Consider the following 19026-nt stretch of genomic DNA (forward strand, 5'->3'; position numbering starts at 1 on the left):
AACAAATGTAAATGTATTCAATAACATAACAGCTTGTCCTTTATTGGGAGTTTGGGTTCCCAACAGGAGAATACAGTAGGTTTCCTTGCTTAATAGATTGTGTTGATGGTTTCCAGTTCTTAAAGAACTAATTTTTTCAATTCCTTTCATAGAGCAGCTCAGGCGTCTTCATTTTTGCATCTATGTGAAATGGTATGGCTTATACTCCCTATGTCTGATGAATGCTCTTTCTGATCCTAATTTTTAATGGGACCATTACGCATCCCAGATATTGGACTTTATAGCTAGAACATGATGCAAGATAAACTACAAAAGATTTGCAGTTTAGACAACATAAGAGGCATCACTAGAAAACAATTCCAAGGAGGAGGCAAATGCATTACTGTACATTTTGGCCACATTTAAATGAACTCCTTTATTGCAAACACCCCCTATGTTTCTGGATCCTGCTGCAGCTCTGCTAGTATTCTCAGTGATGGGCTCTGTATAACCCTGCACGCACTACACATTGACAGCTGTCTACATTGTGCATAGGCATAAAGCTGTCAATCGTAGGGGGCAGTGTTAGTCAAAGCTCAAATATCGGATGACTACAGAAACAGAGGACTAGCAGAGCTGCAACAGGAAAGAAACAGGATTATCAAAACTAGAGAATGATGCCCAGTGATTTACATAGTGCAGGAAATAGGTTCTCTGTCTTTACTTTATACTGTTCTCAGACAAAAACCTGATGACAGAATCTTTAATGAGGAGAAAGAAGTACACCGATATTGGAAGAGGCTCATCTCCAACAAAAGAATTGTGCATGTTGTAATAGAAAATGGTTAACGACTCCTTCTCCCCAATATCTATACAGGAGGGCCACTTCCATATTAGATGGTTGACGGGTACAGCTGACATACATCTCATGTGTTTGCCTACCTTAACAATCTGACAAAAGAAAAACAAATAGGTGTTTAATTCTATTCACGCATGCGCTATTTGTTTTTTTCAGATCCAATATTTATCATCAGATCCTTATAAAAGCTGGACTCACCAGGAGTGATACAGTTGGAGTCGAACCTGGCTTCTGTCGGCAACACTTCACCCTTTTCTAAGGCTTTCTTTATTTTTTCTTCTGCCTCTTTTGCAGACCTAAATAAATTAAAGAAAAACGTTTATGCAATTTATATGTACGATTCTACTTGATGGATTCAAATGTGTGATGGACCTGTTCTATTAAAACTGTATTTAGGGGACAGTTTATCTTTCTACTAGAACATTGTGTAAAAATCTCAGTGTACATGGGTAGAAACAAATGGAAAACCATTGATAAATAAATCATAAAAATATTGATAATTTTGGGCCAGTTTGATGTAAATAGTTCAGGCAATTACTCGATATCACAAAAAAATAAATAAATTTAATGACGTATTAATGAAACCTGAACTAATAGAGGGCAGGTCAACGTTGAGACCGATGAGTTTCACGTCAGACGTTCACATCAGCGTTGTCTACATGCTGGATGACTTGCAAGGGTACACGGCACAGGCGCCATCCTCCTGCATGGGCCAGGGAGCATCTACACTGGACAAGGGACCAGTGGCCTCAGTGCTGTTCAATGATGATCGTCGATTCACGCTGAGCAGAAATGATGACCACCAACAATGTTAGAGACATGAAGGAGAGAATTGTGCATCAGCCACTGTTGTGCTTTTGGTGATGGTGTTAGTGTGGGCAGGTGGGTCTAGTCCATACAGTACTGGCCTACACTTTGTGAACCGCACAGTGACAAACAGCTGCTGGAGACTGGGGTACCTCAAATGGAGTGGCCTGCACTTTCTCCAGACCTGAATCCCATAGAAAAACCTATGGGTTCAGCTGAGTCACCATGTAGAGGCTCATAACTCTGAACCCCAGAACCTCAATGACCTGAAGGCTGCCCCCTTCAATAGTCCTACTTTCATCATAAAATATCATTAGCTTTTTGTGAATAGTATACCAGCGGAAAACAGACAATTTTGGCCATTTCGCCTTACCATTGTTTGAAAGTTATACACAAACTGATGTCTAACAAAATCAACTGAAAACACAAAATATTTGGCATGATTGCTCCAATTTGGCCTATTATTGTCAGTTTAGTCTGGCATTTTGATGGTTGTATCATTCGTTGAATTTACCGCAATCTGGCCATTAATTGTCTCATGTGTACAGTCATCTTAACTTGCTGTTGGGCACATTAAAGATTACAGCTCATCAAGGAGGGTTCCTGAAGCAATGGGACAATCTGTGAACTTTGGATTAGGGAACTTTCTGTTAAAAAGGAATGGTATATTAATAGTTGCTAGGTCACAAGAAATGAAACAATTGGAGCAATCACCCAATCATTTGTGATTATATCTTTAATCCACAATTAGGATGACATCAAAACTTCTTAAAGTGCGGTGTGCAGGTGGCAGGGGAGCTTAGCAGGTGAAAAGGCCTGACAGACTAAGGCCATTTCACGCTAAATATGCGCTTCTACGGGTCAAGTTAATGATACGCCTGTGCTCCGGGGCAGCCTGTGGGCAGATATTTCCTAGATTTCTTTGGTTTAGAGCAGGAAGATAAGACTCTGCCTACAGTCCCGCTCCGGAGCACAGGCATATCATTAACTGAAAACTTCTAACACTGATTACTCAAGAAGTACAAGACGGATTTCTTCACCACAGAAACCATTTTAGGCTGGTTTCACACTTCCATTTATTTCCGGTACCGCAAAAAAAACGGTACCGGAGATATCCGTGTCCATGTGTGTACTACGTGTGGTAACCGTGTGCCGCATCAGTACCACACGGACGGCCGCCAGGGAAGAAGCGCTACAGTAAGCGCTGTTCCCCGGCGGCTGGTGCTGAAGCCGGCTCTCATCATTCTCCCCTGCTCTGCCGGCGAGCAGAGGAGAATGATGAGCGTTATATTAAAGTCCGAACGACAGCAGTTGGGGCTTTTTGGACTCTTACCCCCATCATCTGACACCTGCTGCGGCTAATAACAGTGACAGTAGGTGGTGATGATCGTGGTATTCCACAGTCGCGATCTAAGGGAATAAAATGAATGAAATACCCGACGTGGGTTCCCCCCTATTTTCTTGAACCAACCAGGCAAAACTCACAGCTGGGGGCCAGCTGTAAGCTTCTGCAAGGTTCGTCATCAAGAATAGAGGGGTCCCCATGCTGTTTTTTTAAATTATTTAAATAAATAATAATAATAAAAAAACAACGGTGTGGGGTCCCCTCCCATTTTTGACAACCAGCTTTGCTAAAGCTCACAGCTGCGGGCTGCTATTCTCAGGCTGGTAAGGGTCCATTGATATAGGCCCCTAGCATAAAAACAACTCGCAACTGCCCACAAAAGGCGCATCTATTAGATACGCCTTTTCTGGCACTTTGCCTGGCTCTTCCCACTTGCCCTGTAGCGGTGGTAAGTGGCATAATATTTGTGGGGTTGATGTCACCTTTCAGTGTGTTTCTATGATAACGAACATGTTTTTTCTTCAGGGTGGTCTGTGGGCAGCGCTTTACTTGGTTTCTCTGGCTTAAAGCAGGATAACGGGCATCTCATTAACTGAAAACATCTAACACTGATTATTTCTTCACCCCAGGTATCATTTTAATCAGAATAGCGCCAACCTGACAGTGTCTGTAATTTACTTCGCAAAATCCTGCCGACAGGTTTGCTTTAAGTTTTCACTTGGGACTAAAGTTTGTGAGTGGAAGGCAGGGAGAGGGAGCCGCACGGAGACCTTGGTGAGATGTTCTTATAATAGGCACGACTGTCCATGAGTGGGTAAGAACTACAAAAGCTGCAGCGCCTTCTCACGGTCGTACGTGATGGCAACCTCACAGAGGAACCAACAGGCACTGCCAGGAAGGAGAACATATAGACAAAAAAAGATAAAAGGTCACATTATTTAGGCCATACATGTCATGCCTGATAGGGCCCCCCCGTTGTGTACCCTTAATAAACTGCCCTTATATCTACCATGAGCAGTTATCCTTTCAGCAGTGTGTGATGGATCCATGTTTTTCCTCTACGCACTTATGTTAAAGCTATGCTTTTATTAGGATTTTCTGAAATCAACAAAAATTGGGATAAAGGAAGTAAAGCACAAACTATAACAAGAGCAGCGATTTACGACAAAAGGTCATGTGAAAAGACAAGTGACAGCTGCAGGGAAGTAAATAGACATAGGCGACAGTGCTAAAGCAACAGAGGATTCATAAGCAATGTTTGATTACATTTTTTATGCTATTTTTCTTTTATCACAGTATTACTTTCTATAGTATGCTGCCAAGTTGTAGGTAGCTATACTGAGGAGCATCTGATAAGTACGTAGCAGACTTTACAACTGTGTTACTAACATCCCCATAGAAGAGGTTACTCTAACGTAGCTTTATTTTTAAGGTTTTGGAAAAACTATGCTGTTAAGCACATATACACACATATATACTTCAGAGGGGCTCTCCTTAGGATAGGTCATCACTGTCAGAAGAAGGCGAGTGCCTTTTGTTAGGCCCCCACAAATTTGATATTGGATGTTGATAGCTCAGATGCAGAGTGGCCACTGCTCGGAGTTGCAGATCATCTCATACTCCCACAAAGGAACGGATGTGCTCTAACCGGCATCAATTACTTTACATTGAACAGAGGTACATACACGACACATAGCCATCTGTCCTCCGAGATAATCACATCTGATCAGTGCTGTTAGGTGTCCTCAGGATAATTCATCAATATTATCTGCCCAGACAGCCTCTAAGGTTTCATTCTTCCAAAACAAATTAGAACAGTTTTCACTTGAGTCCTTCTGTATTTCTCAGGTCACTGTGAATGTACATGGGATACTGGACTGCCCCCAACTTGTGAGTCTGACATCTAAACCAAAATCAAGATCGTAGAACATTTCTGCGCATGAGCTGTATAGCAGGACAGATGGACATTGGTGTCGTACCTGTGGTACTATGCTGCCCTAACAGTCATGAAAAGTTCCCACGCTAGAGTTCATATGAGGACATCCAGCAGAGGGCGCATCACCGCGACTCGAGGTAACTACAGGACATTCCCCTGCACTCCATTCATTCCCCGTCTTTTTACAACCACGAGCACAGCTGCTTTAGCAGAGCTCCTGGGTGTAAAATGCTTTAACCCCTTCAGATGGATTTACATCGTGGGACGTGACCAGAACAACGGAAGGTATGGGATATTGTTGGTTTTTTATTTTTCCTTTTTTACAGAACGAGGGTCTTCAGGTGGATTAAGAGTCTAATAAAATATTAAAACACCCTGTGTCTTTATTTCATTAAAGTACTTTGTAATAATGTGTGTGTGTGTTTTTTTTAACCATTTCGTACTATTGGATTAATAATGGATAGGTGTCATAATTGACGCCTCTCCATTATTAATCTGGCTTAATGTCACCTTACAATAGCAAGGTGGCATTAACCCTTCATTACCCCATATCCCACCGCTACACGGGAAGAGAGTGGCCAAGTGCCAGAATAGGACCATCTTCCAGATGTGCCTTTTCTGGGGTGGCTGGGGGCAGATGTTTTTAGCCAGGGGGGGCCAATAACCATGGTACCTCCCTAGGCTATTAATATCTGCCCTCAGTCACTGGCTTTACCACTCTGGTGGAGAAAATTGCGCGGGAGCCCACGCCAATTTTTTCCGCGATTTAGCCCTTTAATTTAATAGCTAGAGGGCCCAAATTTTGCACATACACACTACTAACATTAGTAGTGTGGAATATGCAAAAAAAAGGGATATGAGATGGTTTACTGTATGTAAACCATGTCTCATATCATGTCGGGTCTGGGAAGGAGAGAGCAAAAGCCGGCAATTGAATTACCGGCTTTTATGATATCTAGCGCTGTATGAAATATACAGGTCCTTCTCAAAAAATTAGCATATAGTGTTAAATTTCATTATTTACCATAATGTAATGATTACAATTAAACTTTCATATATTATAGATTCATTATCCACCAACTGAAATTTGTCAGGTCTTTTATTGTTTTAATACTGATGATTTTGGCCTACAACTCCTGATAACCCAAAAAACCTGTCTCAATAAATTAGCATATTTCACCCGTCCAATCAAATAAAAGTGTTTTTTAATAACAAACAAAAAAACCATCAAATAATAATGTTCAGTTATGCACTCAATACTTGGTCGGGAATCCTTTGGCAGAAATGACTGCTTCAATGCGGCGTGGCATGGAGGCAATCAGCCTGTGACACTGCTGAGATGTTATGGAGGCCCAGGATGCTTCAATAGCGGCCTTAAGCTCATCCAGAGTGTTGGGTCTTGCGTCTCTCAACTTTCTCTTCACAATATCCCACAGATTCTCTATGGGGTTCAGGTCAGGAGAGTTGGCAGGCCAATTGAGCACAGTAATACCATGGTCAGTAAACCATTTACCAGTGGTTTTGGCACTGTGAGCAGGTGCCAGGTCGTGCTGAAAAATGAAATCTTCATCTCCATAAAGCATTTCAGCCGATGGAAGCATGAAGTGCTCCAAAATCTCCTGATAGCTAGCTGCATTGACCCTGCCCTTGATGAAACACAGTGGACCAACACCAGCAGCTGACATGGCACCCCACACCATCACTGACTGTGGGTACTTGACACTGGACTTCAGGCATTTTGGCAATTCCTTCTCCCCAGTCTTCCTCCAGACTCTGGCACCTTGATTTCCGAATGACATGCAAAATTTGCTTTCATCAGAAAAAAGTACTTGGGACCACTTAGCAACAGTCCAGTGCTGCTTCTCTGTAGCCCAGGTCAGGCGCTTCTGCCGCTGTTTATGGTTCAAAAGTGGCTTTACCTGGGGAATGCGGCACCTGTAGCCCATTTCCTGCACACGCCTTTCCACACCAGACTCAGTCCACTGCTTCCTCAGGTTCCCCAAGGTCTGGAATCGGTCCTTCTCCACAATCTTCCTCAGGGTCCGGTCACCTCTTCTCGTTGTACAGCGTTTTCTGCCACATTGTTTCCTTCCAACAGACTTACCATTGAGGTGCCTTGATACAGCACTCTGGGAACAGCCTATTTGTTGAGAAATTTCTTTCTGGGTCTTACCCTCTTGCTTGAGGGTGTCAGGGCCGGCGTTAGGGGCAGGCAGGCCAGGCAGCTGCCTGGGGCCCCCACTCCCCCAGGGGCCCCCACTCCCCCAGGGGCCCCCAGCTAGCGGCAAATCACGCAGCCGCTATGGGGCCCCTGTGAGGCAGGGGGCCCGCCTGCCGCCAGCGCTGACTCCCCCGCCGCATTGAACTGTACCGGCGTCTGCCGGTACAGTTCAAAGCAATGATGGAGGAGAGAGCGTCACCTGACGCCCCCTCTCCCATCATTCCCCGCTCTGCCTCTGACACAGCGGGTGCGCGCGCACTCACTGTGTCCCAGGCAGAGCAGCTGCAGCCGCCGACACAGGAGCAGCGCGGGCACGTGTGGAGAGGTGAGGAGCTTGTGTTTTTTTTTTTCTTTTTACTGGACGGGGAGAGGAGAGGGGGGGAGAGGAGAGGGGAGGAGAGGGGGGGATGTGAGCTGTGGTGTACACCACTGGGGGCTGTGCTGTATACTACTGGGGGCTCTGCTGTATACCCCTGGGGGCACTGCTGTACACCACTGGGGGCTGTGCTGTATACTACTGGGGGCTGTGCTGTATACCCCTGGGGGCTGTGCTGTATACCCCTGGGGGCACTGCTGTACACCACTGGGGGCTGTGCTGTATACTACTGGGGGCTGTGCTGTATACCCCTGGGGGCTCTGCTGTATACCCCTGGGGGCTCTGCTGTATACCCCTGGGGGCTCTGCTGTATACCCCTGGGAGCTCTGCTGTATATCCCTGGGGGCTCTGCTGTATATTACTGGGGGCTCTGCTGTATACCCCTGGGGGCTCTGCTGTATACCCCTGGGGGCTCTGCTGTATATCCCTGGGGGCTCTGCTGTATACCACTGGGGGCTCTGCTGTATACTATATGGAGGACTATGGGGTGTGCATTTTACAATATGGAGGACTGTGGTGCACATTATAATATATGGAGGACTATGGGGTGTATTATACTAAACAAGCAAAATGCTGCATATTCATTGGGTGATTGGATTGTTTATGCCGGAATAAAAATCATTGTTCTCAGCAGCACATCGCCGGTGTAAACTGTAGATGTGCTGCTGATAACATGATACTGTATGGTGATCTGTTAGTGATCTATTAGTGATGGTTCTGTCCCATCATTCTTTCTCAGATGATGGAAAGAGGCCGGGAAACAAGCGTCCAACAACTTCAGTATTGTCGATCACACTCGTTTAGCGGCCTGAGATCAGCGCAGGTAAATACAACCGAAATGCTTCTGTGTGACGTGCAATATGTTAGCATTTGGGGCCCCATTTTAAACTTTGCCTAGGGCCCCACTTTGCCTAAAACCGGCCCTGGAGGGTGTCAATGATGGCCTTCTTGACATCTGTCAGGTCGCTAGTCTTACCCATGATGGGGGTTTTGAGTAATGAACAAGGCAGGGAGTTTTTAAAAGCCTCAGGTATCTTTTGCATGTGTTTAGAGTTAATTAGTTGATTCAGAAGATTAGGGTAATAGGTCATTTAGAGAACCTTTTCTTGATATGCTAATTTATTGAGACAGGTTTTTTTGGTTATCAGGAGTTGTAGGCCAAAATCATCAGTATTAAAACAATAAAAGACCTGACAAATTTCAGTTGGTGGATAATGAATCTATAATATATGAAAGTTTAATTGTAATCATTACATTATGGTAAATAATGAAATTTAACACTATATGCTAATTTTTTGAGAAGGACATATATATATATATATATATATATATATATACATACATATATATACATACATATATATACATACATATATATATGTAGACATTTATTCTACCTATTCTATTCTGTCAGTGTGATTTTACTGTACACCGCACTGAATTGCCGGCTTTTCTCTATAACACTGGTGCGTATTTCTCGCAAGTCACACACATGGTCCGTGTGTAATCTGTATTTTTCTCACCCCCTTAGACTTTCATTGACGATTTATTTTGCGCAATACGGTGACAAACGCAGCATGCCGCGAATTTCTACGGCCGTACAAGACCGTATAATACGGATCAGTAAAATACGGCAGATAGGAGCTGGGCCATAGAGAATCATTGTACCGTATGCAATCCGTATTTTCTGCACCTCTCATACGTCCGTAAAACTCGCTAGTGTGACGCCGGCCTTAAACACGTGATAATTAGTTTTCCAGGTGATTCTAATTAAAGGAAAACTACTTAAAAATAATGTTCCACATTATTAAGCAGGCCACAGTTTACAAATAACATGGGAATTAAAAAGGATCTCTCTGCTGCCGAAAAGCATCAAATAGTGCAATGCCTTGGTCAAGAAAACATTTGATATTTCACGAAAACTTAAGAGTGATCATCATACTGTGAAGAGATTTGTGACTGAAACAGAGCACAGAGTTCATGCAGATAAAGGCATAATGAGAAAGGTTTCTGCCAGACAAATTCATTGGATTAAGAGAGCAGAGCCAAAATACCATTACAAAGCAGTAAACAGTTATTTTAACCCCTTAACGACCGCCGATACGCCTTTTAATGGCGGCCGCTAAGGGTACTTAAACCACAGCGCCGTTAATTAACGGCGCTGTGGAAAAAGTGAATAGCGCCCCCCAGAGTCAGATTTTCTCTGGGGTCTCGGTTACCGGGGGTAGCCGAGACCCCAGAGAACATGATTCGGGGGGTTTTTTACCGACCCCCGAGTTGCGATCGCCGGTAATTAACCGTTTACTGGCGATCGCAAAAGAAAACAAAACAAAAAAACAACGCGATTTCCCATTTAATTTCTCTGTCCTCCGATGTGATCGCACATCGGAGGACAGAGAAATGGGGTCCCCGGTCGCCCCCGATGCCCCCCCGATACTCACCTGTCTCCCCCGGTGCTCCTCGTGGTTCCCCATGGGCGCCGCCATCTTAAAAATGGCGGGTGCACGCGCAGTGCGCCCGCCGGCCGGCACCTGGGAGATCTTTGGGGTCTCGGCTGCTGGGGGTCGCCGGTTTTGCGATCGCCGGTAATTAACTGTTTACCGGCGACCGCAAAAAAAAAAAAAAAAAAAAAAAGTGATGTGTAATTCTCTGTCCTCTGACGTGATCGCACATCAGAGGACAGAGAAATAGGGGGATTCGGGGACCCTATCATACTTACCGGTGTCCCTGGGTCCTCCTGTGTCCTCCTGCCGGCCGGCTTCTTCCTATAGAAAGAAAATGGCGGGCGCATGCGCAGTGCGCCCGCTCTCTGCTGCCATCTGCCGGCCGGCAGGAGAGAAGAGTTGGGGCTAAAATTAGGGTTAGGGTTAGTGCTAGGGTTAGGGCTAGGGTTGGGGCTAAATTTTGGGTTAGGGTTGGAGCTAAATTTAGGGTTAGGGTTGGGGCTAAAGTTAGGGCTATAGTTAGAGTTGGGGCTAAAGTTAGGACTAGGGTTGCGGCTAAAGTTAGGGTTAGGGTTGGGATTAGGGTTTGGATTAGGGTTGGCATTAGGGTTACGTTTGGGATTACGGTTAGGTTTGGGATTAGGGTTAAGGGTAGGGTTGGGATTAGGGGTGTATTGGGATTAGGGTTAGGTTTGAGGATAGGGTTGAGATTAGGATTAGGGGTGTGTTGGATTTAGGGTTCTGATTAGGGTTATGGTTGTTTTGAGGTTAGGGTTGCGATTATCCTTAGGGTTGTGATTAGGATTATGGATCGGGTTGGCATTAGGGTTAGGCCTCTTTCACACTTCAGTCTTTTGGCGTCAGTCTGAAACGGCCATTTTCATCAAATAGCGGATCCGCCATTTTCCCATAGACATGCATTAGCGACGGATTGTGGCGGATGGTCGTCCGTTCCATCCGCCATGTGACGGATCCGTCGAGATTTGGCGGACGTCATCTAGACATTGACGGCCATTGTAACGTTTTTTGTCTGCGCCGAAATGGCGGTTCGCGACGGATCCGTCGCGTTCGTCATTCCATAGAATGGCCGCCTATGGGCGACGGATCCGTTGTTACCGTCATTTCGGCGGATCCGTCGCCCCAATCCGCTTTTTCAATTGCGCATGCTCCAAAAAGTAGATACTTTTCCCAGACAACCCCCAAGTAACGGATCCGTAAAAAAAAACGGATCCGTTAATACAGTTTTCTCAACAATTGTGACGGATCCGTCACTATGTCGGAGCTGACTGACGCCAAACAAGTGAAGTGTGAAAGAAGCCTTAGGGGTGTGTTGGGGTTAGGGTTGGAGTTAGATTTGGGGGGTTTCCACTGTTTAGGTACATCAGGGGGTCTCTAAACGCCACAGCCAATTTTGTGCTCAAAAAGTCAAATGGTGCTCCCTCCCTTCCGAGCTCTGCCGTGCACCCAAACAGTGGTTTACCCCCACATATGGGGCATCAGCGTACTCGGGACAAATTGGACAACAACTCTTGGGGTCTAATTTCTCCTGTTACCCTTGTGAAAATAAAAACTTGGGGGCTAAAAAAAATTTTGTGTGGAAAAAAAATTTTTTTTTTATTTTCACAACTCTGCATTATAAACGTCTGTGAAGCACTTGGGCATTCAAAGTTCTCACCACACATCTAGATAAGTTCCTTGGGGGCTCTAGTTTCCAAAATGGGGTCACTTGTGGGGGGTTTCTACTGTTTAGGTACATCAGGGTCTCTGCAAACGCAACATAATGCCCGCAGACCATTCTATCAAAGTCCGCATTCCAAAATGGGGTTCCTTCCCTTCCGAGCTCTGCCATGCGCTCAAACAGTGGTCCCCACCACACATGGGGTATCAGTGTACTCAGCACAAATTGGACAACAACTTTTGGGGTCCAATTTCTCTTGTTACCCTTGTCAAAATAAAAATTTGGGGGCTCAAAAATCTTTTTTGTGGAAAAACATTTTTACTTTTATTTTCACGACTCTGCATTATAAACTTCTGTGAAGCACTTGGGCATTCAAAGTTCTCACCACACATCTAGATAAGTTCCCTGGGGGGGTCTAGTTTCCAAAATGGGGTCACTTGTGGGGGGTTTCTACTGTTTAGGTACATCAAGGGCTCTGCAAATGCAACATAACGTCCGCAGACCATTCTATCAAAGTGTGCATTCCAAAACGGCGCTCCTTCCCTTCCGAGCTCTGCCATGCGCCCAATCAGTGGTTTACCCCAACATATGGGGTATCAGCCTACTCAGCATAAATTGCACAATAAATTTTGGGGTCCAATTTCTCCTGTTACCCTTGAGAAAATAAAAAATTGCAGGCTAAAAAATAATTTTTGGAGGAAAAAAAAAGGATTTTTTATTTTCACGGCTCTACTTTATACATTTCTGTGAAGAACTTGGGGGTTTAAACTGCTCACCGCACATCTAGATAAGTTCCTTAAGTGGTCTAGTTTCCAAAATGGGGTCACTTGTGGGGGGTTTCTACTGTTTAGGCACATCAGGGGCTCTCCAAACGCGACATGGTGTCCGATCTCAATTCCAGCCAATTCTACATTGAAAAAGTAAAACGGCACTCCTTCTCTTCCAAGCTCTGCGGTGCGCTCAAACAGTGGTTTACCCCCACATATAGGGTATCGCCACACTCAGGAGAAATTGCACAACAACTTTTGTGGTCTAATTTCTCCTGTTACCCTTGTCAAAATAAAAATTTGGGGGCAAAAAGATCATTTTTGAAAAAAAAATGCGACTTTTTATTTTCACGGCTCTACGCTATAACCTTCCGTGAAGCACCTGGGGGTTTAAAGTGCTCACCACACATCTAGATAAGTTCCTTAAGGGGTCTAGTTTCCAAAATGGTGTCACTTGTGGGGGGATTCCACTGTTTAGGCATATCAGGGGCTCTCCAAACGCGACATGGCGTCCGATCTCAATTCCAGCCAATTCTACATTGAAAAAGTAAAACGGCACTCCTTCTCTTCCAAGCTCTGCGGTGCGCCCAAACAGTGGTTTACCCCCACATATGGGGTATCAACATACTCAGGAGAAATTGCACAACAACTTTTGTGGTCTAATTTCTCCTGTTACCCTTGTGAAAATAAGAATTTGTGGGCAAAAAGATCATTTTTGTGTAAACAAATGCGATTTTTTATTTTCACGGCTCTACTTTATAAACTTCTGTGAAGCACTTGGGGGCTCAAAGTGCTCACCACACATCTAGTTAAGTTCCTTAAGGGGTCTAGTTTCCAAAATGGGGTCACTTGTGGGGGGTTTCCACTGTTTAGGCACATCAGGGGCTCTCTAAATGTGACATGGCATCCGATCTCAATTCCAGCCAATTCTGCATTGAAAAAGTCAAACGGCGCTCCTTCTCTTCCAAGCTCTGCGGTGCGCCCAAACAGTGGTTTACCCCCACATATGGGGTATCGGCGTATTCAGGAGAAATTGCACAACAACATTTATGGTTACATTTCTGTTTTTACACTTGTGAAAATAAAAAAAAAATGGTTCTGAAGCAAAATGTTTGCAAAAAAAAGTTAAATGTTCATTTTTGCCTTCCACATTGTTTCAGTTCCTGTGAAGCACGTAAAGGGTTAATAAACTTCTTGAATGTGGTTTTGAGCACCTTGAGGGGTGCAGTTTTTAGAATGGTGTCACACTTGGTTATTTTCTATCATATTGACCCCTCAAAATGACTTCAAATGTGATGTGGTCCCTAAAAAAAAAAAAATGGTGTTGTAAAAATGAGAAATTGCTGGTCAACTTTTAACCCTTATAACTCCCTAACAAAAAAAAAATTTGGTTCCAAAATTGTGCTGATGTAAAGTAGAGATGTGGGAAATGTTATTTATTAACTATTTTTTATGACATATCTCTCTGATTTAAGGGCATAAAAATCCAAATTTTGAAAAATGCGAAATTTTTAATTTTTTTGCCATATTTCCATTTTTTTCATAAATAATCGCAAGTAATATCGAAGAAATGTTACCACTAACATGAAGTACAATATGTCACGAAAAAACAATCTCAGAATCAGCAGGATCCGTTGAAGCGTTCCAGAGTTATAACCTCATAAAGTGACAGTGGTCAGAATTGTAAAAATTGGCCTGGTCATTAAGTACCAAATTGGCTCTGTCACTAAGGGGTTAAGTCCCTCAAACCTCAAGGTGTAGGATCCTTCAAAGGCTTGCTGTGATGCATAAACCTACTATTCGGCCACCCTTAAACAGTGTTCACAAGCAGAAACGGTTGCAGTGGGCCCAGACATACATGAAGACTAATTTCCAAACAGTCTTGTTTACTGATGGTTGTCGAGCAATCCTGGATGGTCCAGATGGATGGAGTAGTGGATGGTTGGTGGATGTTTTGGGCAGGAATCATGGGGAAACAGCTGGTAGGGCGCTTTAAGGTTCCTAGAGATGTGAAAATGACCTCTGCAAAGTATATAGAGTTTCTGACTGACATCTTTCTTCCATTGTATAAAAAGCAGAAACGTGCCTTCAGGAGCAAAATCATCTTCATGCATGACAATGCACCATCTCATGCTGCAAAGAATTCCATTTAGATAACCTAATGGTGTGACCGCCATCTTCCCCTGACCTCAACCCTATAGAGAACCTTTGGAGTATCATCAAGTAAAAGATCTATGAGGGTGGGAGCCAGTTTATGTCAAAACAGCAGCTCTGGGAGGCTATTCTGACTTCATGCAAAGATATACAAGCAAAACTCTCCAAAAACTCACAAGTTCAATGAATGCAAGAATTGTGAAGGTGATGTCAGAGAAGGGTTCCTATGTTAACATGTAACTTGGCCTGTTAGGATGTTTTGGAGTTAAATAGCTGTTTTGTTCAGTGAATGTGACCTCCTAATGCTGCAAATTCCACAAATGTAATTTTCAGTTCTTTAAAACAAATCAAATGTTTAGAAATTCTACTGTGCCTAATAATTTTGAACAGTGCATTTTGAGTTTTCATTAATTTTGGAGATTACGGTATACTGTTATCATTGGGAGGTTTCTTCAATAAAATTCGATGTATAATAACGGTTGATGACTTTTATTAGAATGTCATTTACACAGACTATTTAGGATTCATAATGACATGATAGCGACGTAGCGGAGCTTGTAGGGTTGTAACTACTACAGATGGGTCTCCGAGGACCAAGCCAACACTGCCCTCTACAAGAGCTTACATAAGGGGAATAATCCAGCAGCCATGTAGCCATCAGTGCGAGTGCAGGAGAAGAAAGGTTACACAGAAGGGATCACAGGTAGCAGAACATTGCCAGGAATACTGGATTGTTAAAAATGAATTTAGTGGACAAAAATGAAAAATGAAGTGATAATTACCTAAATCGTCTCCCTCGCTGCTGGTTCATTTTTGCCCTGGGAGCGACACCATCAACAGCCATGAAAAAGACTTTTCTTGGCTTGATGATACGGAACAGCACCTCTAAATAATGAAATATGTCAGCAAAAATCTTATCGTCTGTGATTCGAAAGTGCACATCATCATCATTAGGGTGCGAGCACTGGTGGATGATCCCATTCATGTCCAAGTAAAGATTGTCAAACTCTGGGATCTGCAGGAAGAGAAAAGGGTTTTGTGATATTCAGCATTTTTCATTCACCAAGATAAAAATAAACAAACTAAACAGCAACACAACCAAGAATGGCACCAATGACCTTCACTGCGCAGTAGACGCCTTTTCTTGTAGTCTTCATGATCTCTAAAGATTTATTTACACATTTATACATTTCTACACTCACAAAAAAGCAACACAAAATGAAGGTTGTTCAAAGCAGAGGTGTGTATCCCTCAGATGGTACCTCATTCATTCCCTAAGGAACTGCTGGGGGTAGAGCACAGCGCCCAGCTGGTACCACATTCATTCCCTAAGGGACTGCTGGGGGCAAAGCACAGCGCCCGGCTGGTACCACATTCATTCCCTAAGGGACTGCTGGGGGCAAAGCACAGCGCCCGGCTGGTACCACATTCATTCCCTAAGGGACTGCTGGGGGTAAAGCACAGCGCTCGGCTGGTACCACATTCATTCCCTAAGGGACTGCTGGGGGCAAAGCACAGCGCCCGGCTGGTACCACATTCATTCCCTAAGGGACTGCTGGGGGTAAAGCACAGCGCTCGGCTGGTACCACATTCATTCCCTAAGGGACTGCTGGGGGCAAAGCACAGCGCCCGGCTGGTACCACATTCATTCCCTAAGGGACTGCTGGGGGCAAAGCACAGCGCCCGGCTGGTACCACATTCATTCCCTAAGGGACTGCTGGGGGTAAAGCACAGCGCTCGGCTGGTACCACATTCATTCCCTAAGGGACTGCTGGGGGCAAAGCACAGCGCCCGGCTGGTACCACATTCATTCCCTAAGGGACTGCTGGGGGCAAAGCACAGCGCCCGGCTGGTACCACATTCATTCCCTAAGGGACTGCTGGGGGTAAAGCACAGCGCTCGGCTGGTACCACATTCATTCCCTAAGGGACTGCTGGGGGCAAAGCACAGCGCCCGGCTGGTACCACATTCATTCCCTAAGGGACTGCTGGGGGCAAAGCACAGCGCCCGGCTGGTACCACATTCATTCCCTAAGGGACTGCTGGGGGTAAAGCACAGCGCTCGGCTGGTACCACATTCATTCCCTAAGGGACTGCTGGAGGTAGAGCACAGCACTCGGCTGGTACCACATTCATTCCCTAAGGGACTGCTGGAGGTAGAGCACAGCCCTCGGCTGGTACCACATTCATTCCCTAAGGGACTGCTGGGGGTAGAGCACAGCGCCCAGCCGGTACCACATTCATTCCCTAAGGGACCGCTGGGGGTAGTGCATAGCGCCCAGCTGGTACCACATCCATTCACTAAGGGACTGCTGGGGGTAAAGCACAGCACTCGGCTGGTACCACATTCATTCCCTAAGGGACTGCTGGGGGTAGTGCATAGCGCTCAGCTGGTACCACATTCATTCCCTAAGGGACTGCTGGAGGTAGAGCACAGCGCTCAGGTGGTACCACATTCATTCTCTAAGGGACTGCTGGGGGTAAAGCACAGCGCTCGGCTGGTACCACATTTATTCCCTAAGGGACCGCTGGGGGTAGAGCACAGCGCTCGGCTGGTACCACATTCATTCCCTAAGGCACTGCTGGGGGTAGAGCACAGCGCTCAGCTGGTACCACATTCATTCCCTAAGGCACTGCTGGGGGTAGATCACAGCGCCCAGCTGGTACCACATTCATTCCCTAAGGGACTGCTGGGGATAGAGCACATTGCCCGACTCACTCAAAGGGCTCAGCAGCTCATGCAGTCTACCCCGGCACAGCCATAGCTCAGCAACTCATGCAGTCTACCTCGGCACAGCCCCTGAGCTCAGCAGCTCATGCAGTCTACCCCGGCACAGCCATAGCTCAGCAACTCATGCAGTCTACCTCGGCACAGCCCCTGAGCTCAGCAGCTCATGCAGTCTACCCCGGCACAGCCATAGCTCAGCAACTCATGCAGTCTACCTCGGCACAGCCCCTGAGCTCAGCAGCTCATGAAGTCTACCTCGGCACAGCCCGAGCTAAGCAGCTCATGCAGTCTACCTCAGTACGGCCCGAGCTAAGCAGCTCATGCAGTCTACCTCAGTACGGCCCGAGCTAAGCAGCTCATGCAGTCTACCTCAGTACGGCCCGAGCTAAGCAGCTCATGCAGTCTACCTCAGTACGGCCCGAGCTAAGCAGCTCATGCAGTCTACCTCAGTACGGCCCGAGCTAAGCAGCTCATGCAGTCTACCTCAGTACGGCCCGAGCTAAGCAGCTCATGCAGTCTACCTCAGTACGGCCCGAGCTAAGCAGCTCATGCAGTCTACCTCAGTACGGCCCGAGCTAAGCAGCTCATGCAGTCTACCTCAGTACGGCCCGAGCTAAGCAGCTCATGCAGTCTACCTCAGTACGGCCCGAGCTAAGCAGCTCATGCAGTCTACCTCAATACGGCCCGAGCTCAACAGCTCAAGCAGTCTATCTCGGCACAGCCAGAGCTCAGCAGGACATGCAGTCTACCTCGGCACAGCCCCTGAGCTCAGTACTCAGCTAGCATGGGGATGTGTACTGTCCACATTACATTACTACTGCATCCAAGGAGGGAGAATACGTGCTGTACTTTTTGTTTTAGGCATTTCACAGCGTTCACAGTGTAGTAGTTCAAGCACAGGAAATCCCACAGATCTTGAGAATAGAGCTCAGAAAGTCAAATGTGACCACACACATCTCCATTAATTATTTATAGGACTGACTGCTTTAAATAGCCAAATACTGAACTCCGCTACATCCAGCAGTACCACAGACAATGAATGAATGGCAGTGTGTGTGCAAATACCACTTACTCCAACAGAAAATTTCAGGAACGGGAATTATAATTATTATTATTTATTTATATAGAGAATGGTCCCAGTAGTCAAACTATATCTGATCCTTTAACTTTAATGTACCACTCCATTTTTTTTCATTATTACTTTATCACTGAAGTGACATCAGTAACGTATGTTCCCTGTGTGTAGTAAAATACTTCCTTGCAGTCTTCTGTTGTTCCCAGCGCTGCTCGTGTCCTATTCTGCACCACGTGACCGGCGTTATGACTGACTGGATTCACTTCTCAAGTTGATGAGATTCAGAACAAGACTCTCATAGACTAACATGAAGAGAGATAGCGACCATAACTTCAGGCCAGTCAGAACTGCAACCGCATCATGGCAAAATGGAACATGGCTTCACCAGAAACATTAGAATTCAGTGACCAGTATCTTACTACACATAGGGAACATACATTACTGATGGCTATCCAGTGGGGACATGAAAGGGAACCTGTCACCCCCAAAATTGAAGATGAGCTAAGCCCACCGCCATCAGGGGCTTATCTACAGCATTCTGTAATGCTGTAGATAAGCCCCCGATGTAACCTGAAACATGAGAAAAAGAGGTTAGATTATACTCACCCAGGGGCGGTCCTGTGCGGTTCTGGTACGATGGGCATCGCGATCTGGTGCC

The 19026-nt window shown here is 45.4% G+C and overlaps 1 protein-coding gene across 2 annotated transcripts in view; it reads right to left on the reverse strand.

The window, feature by feature from the left end:
• XRN1 (5'-3' exoribonuclease 1) overlaps positions 1 to 19026 on the reverse strand; it is a 175547-nt gene that overhangs the window by 147111 nt on the left and 9410 nt on the right. For both annotated transcript variants that reach the window (XM_077290791.1, XM_077290790.1), the window contains exons 2-3: positions 15349 to 15581; positions 1037 to 1134 (exon numbers count right to left, since the gene is read on the reverse strand). In XM_077290791.1, coding sequence (XP_077146906.1) covers positions 1037 to 1134; positions 15349 to 15581 — 331 coding nt within the window. The remainder of the gene's footprint in view (positions 1 to 1036; positions 1135 to 15348; positions 15582 to 19026) is intronic.

Source organism: Ranitomeya variabilis, chromosome 2 (genome assembly GCF_051348905.1).
Source record: "Ranitomeya variabilis isolate aRanVar5 chromosome 2, aRanVar5.hap1, whole genome shotgun sequence".
In the NCBI taxonomy this organism is placed as follows: Eukaryota; Metazoa; Chordata; class Amphibia; order Anura; family Dendrobatidae; genus Ranitomeya; species Ranitomeya variabilis.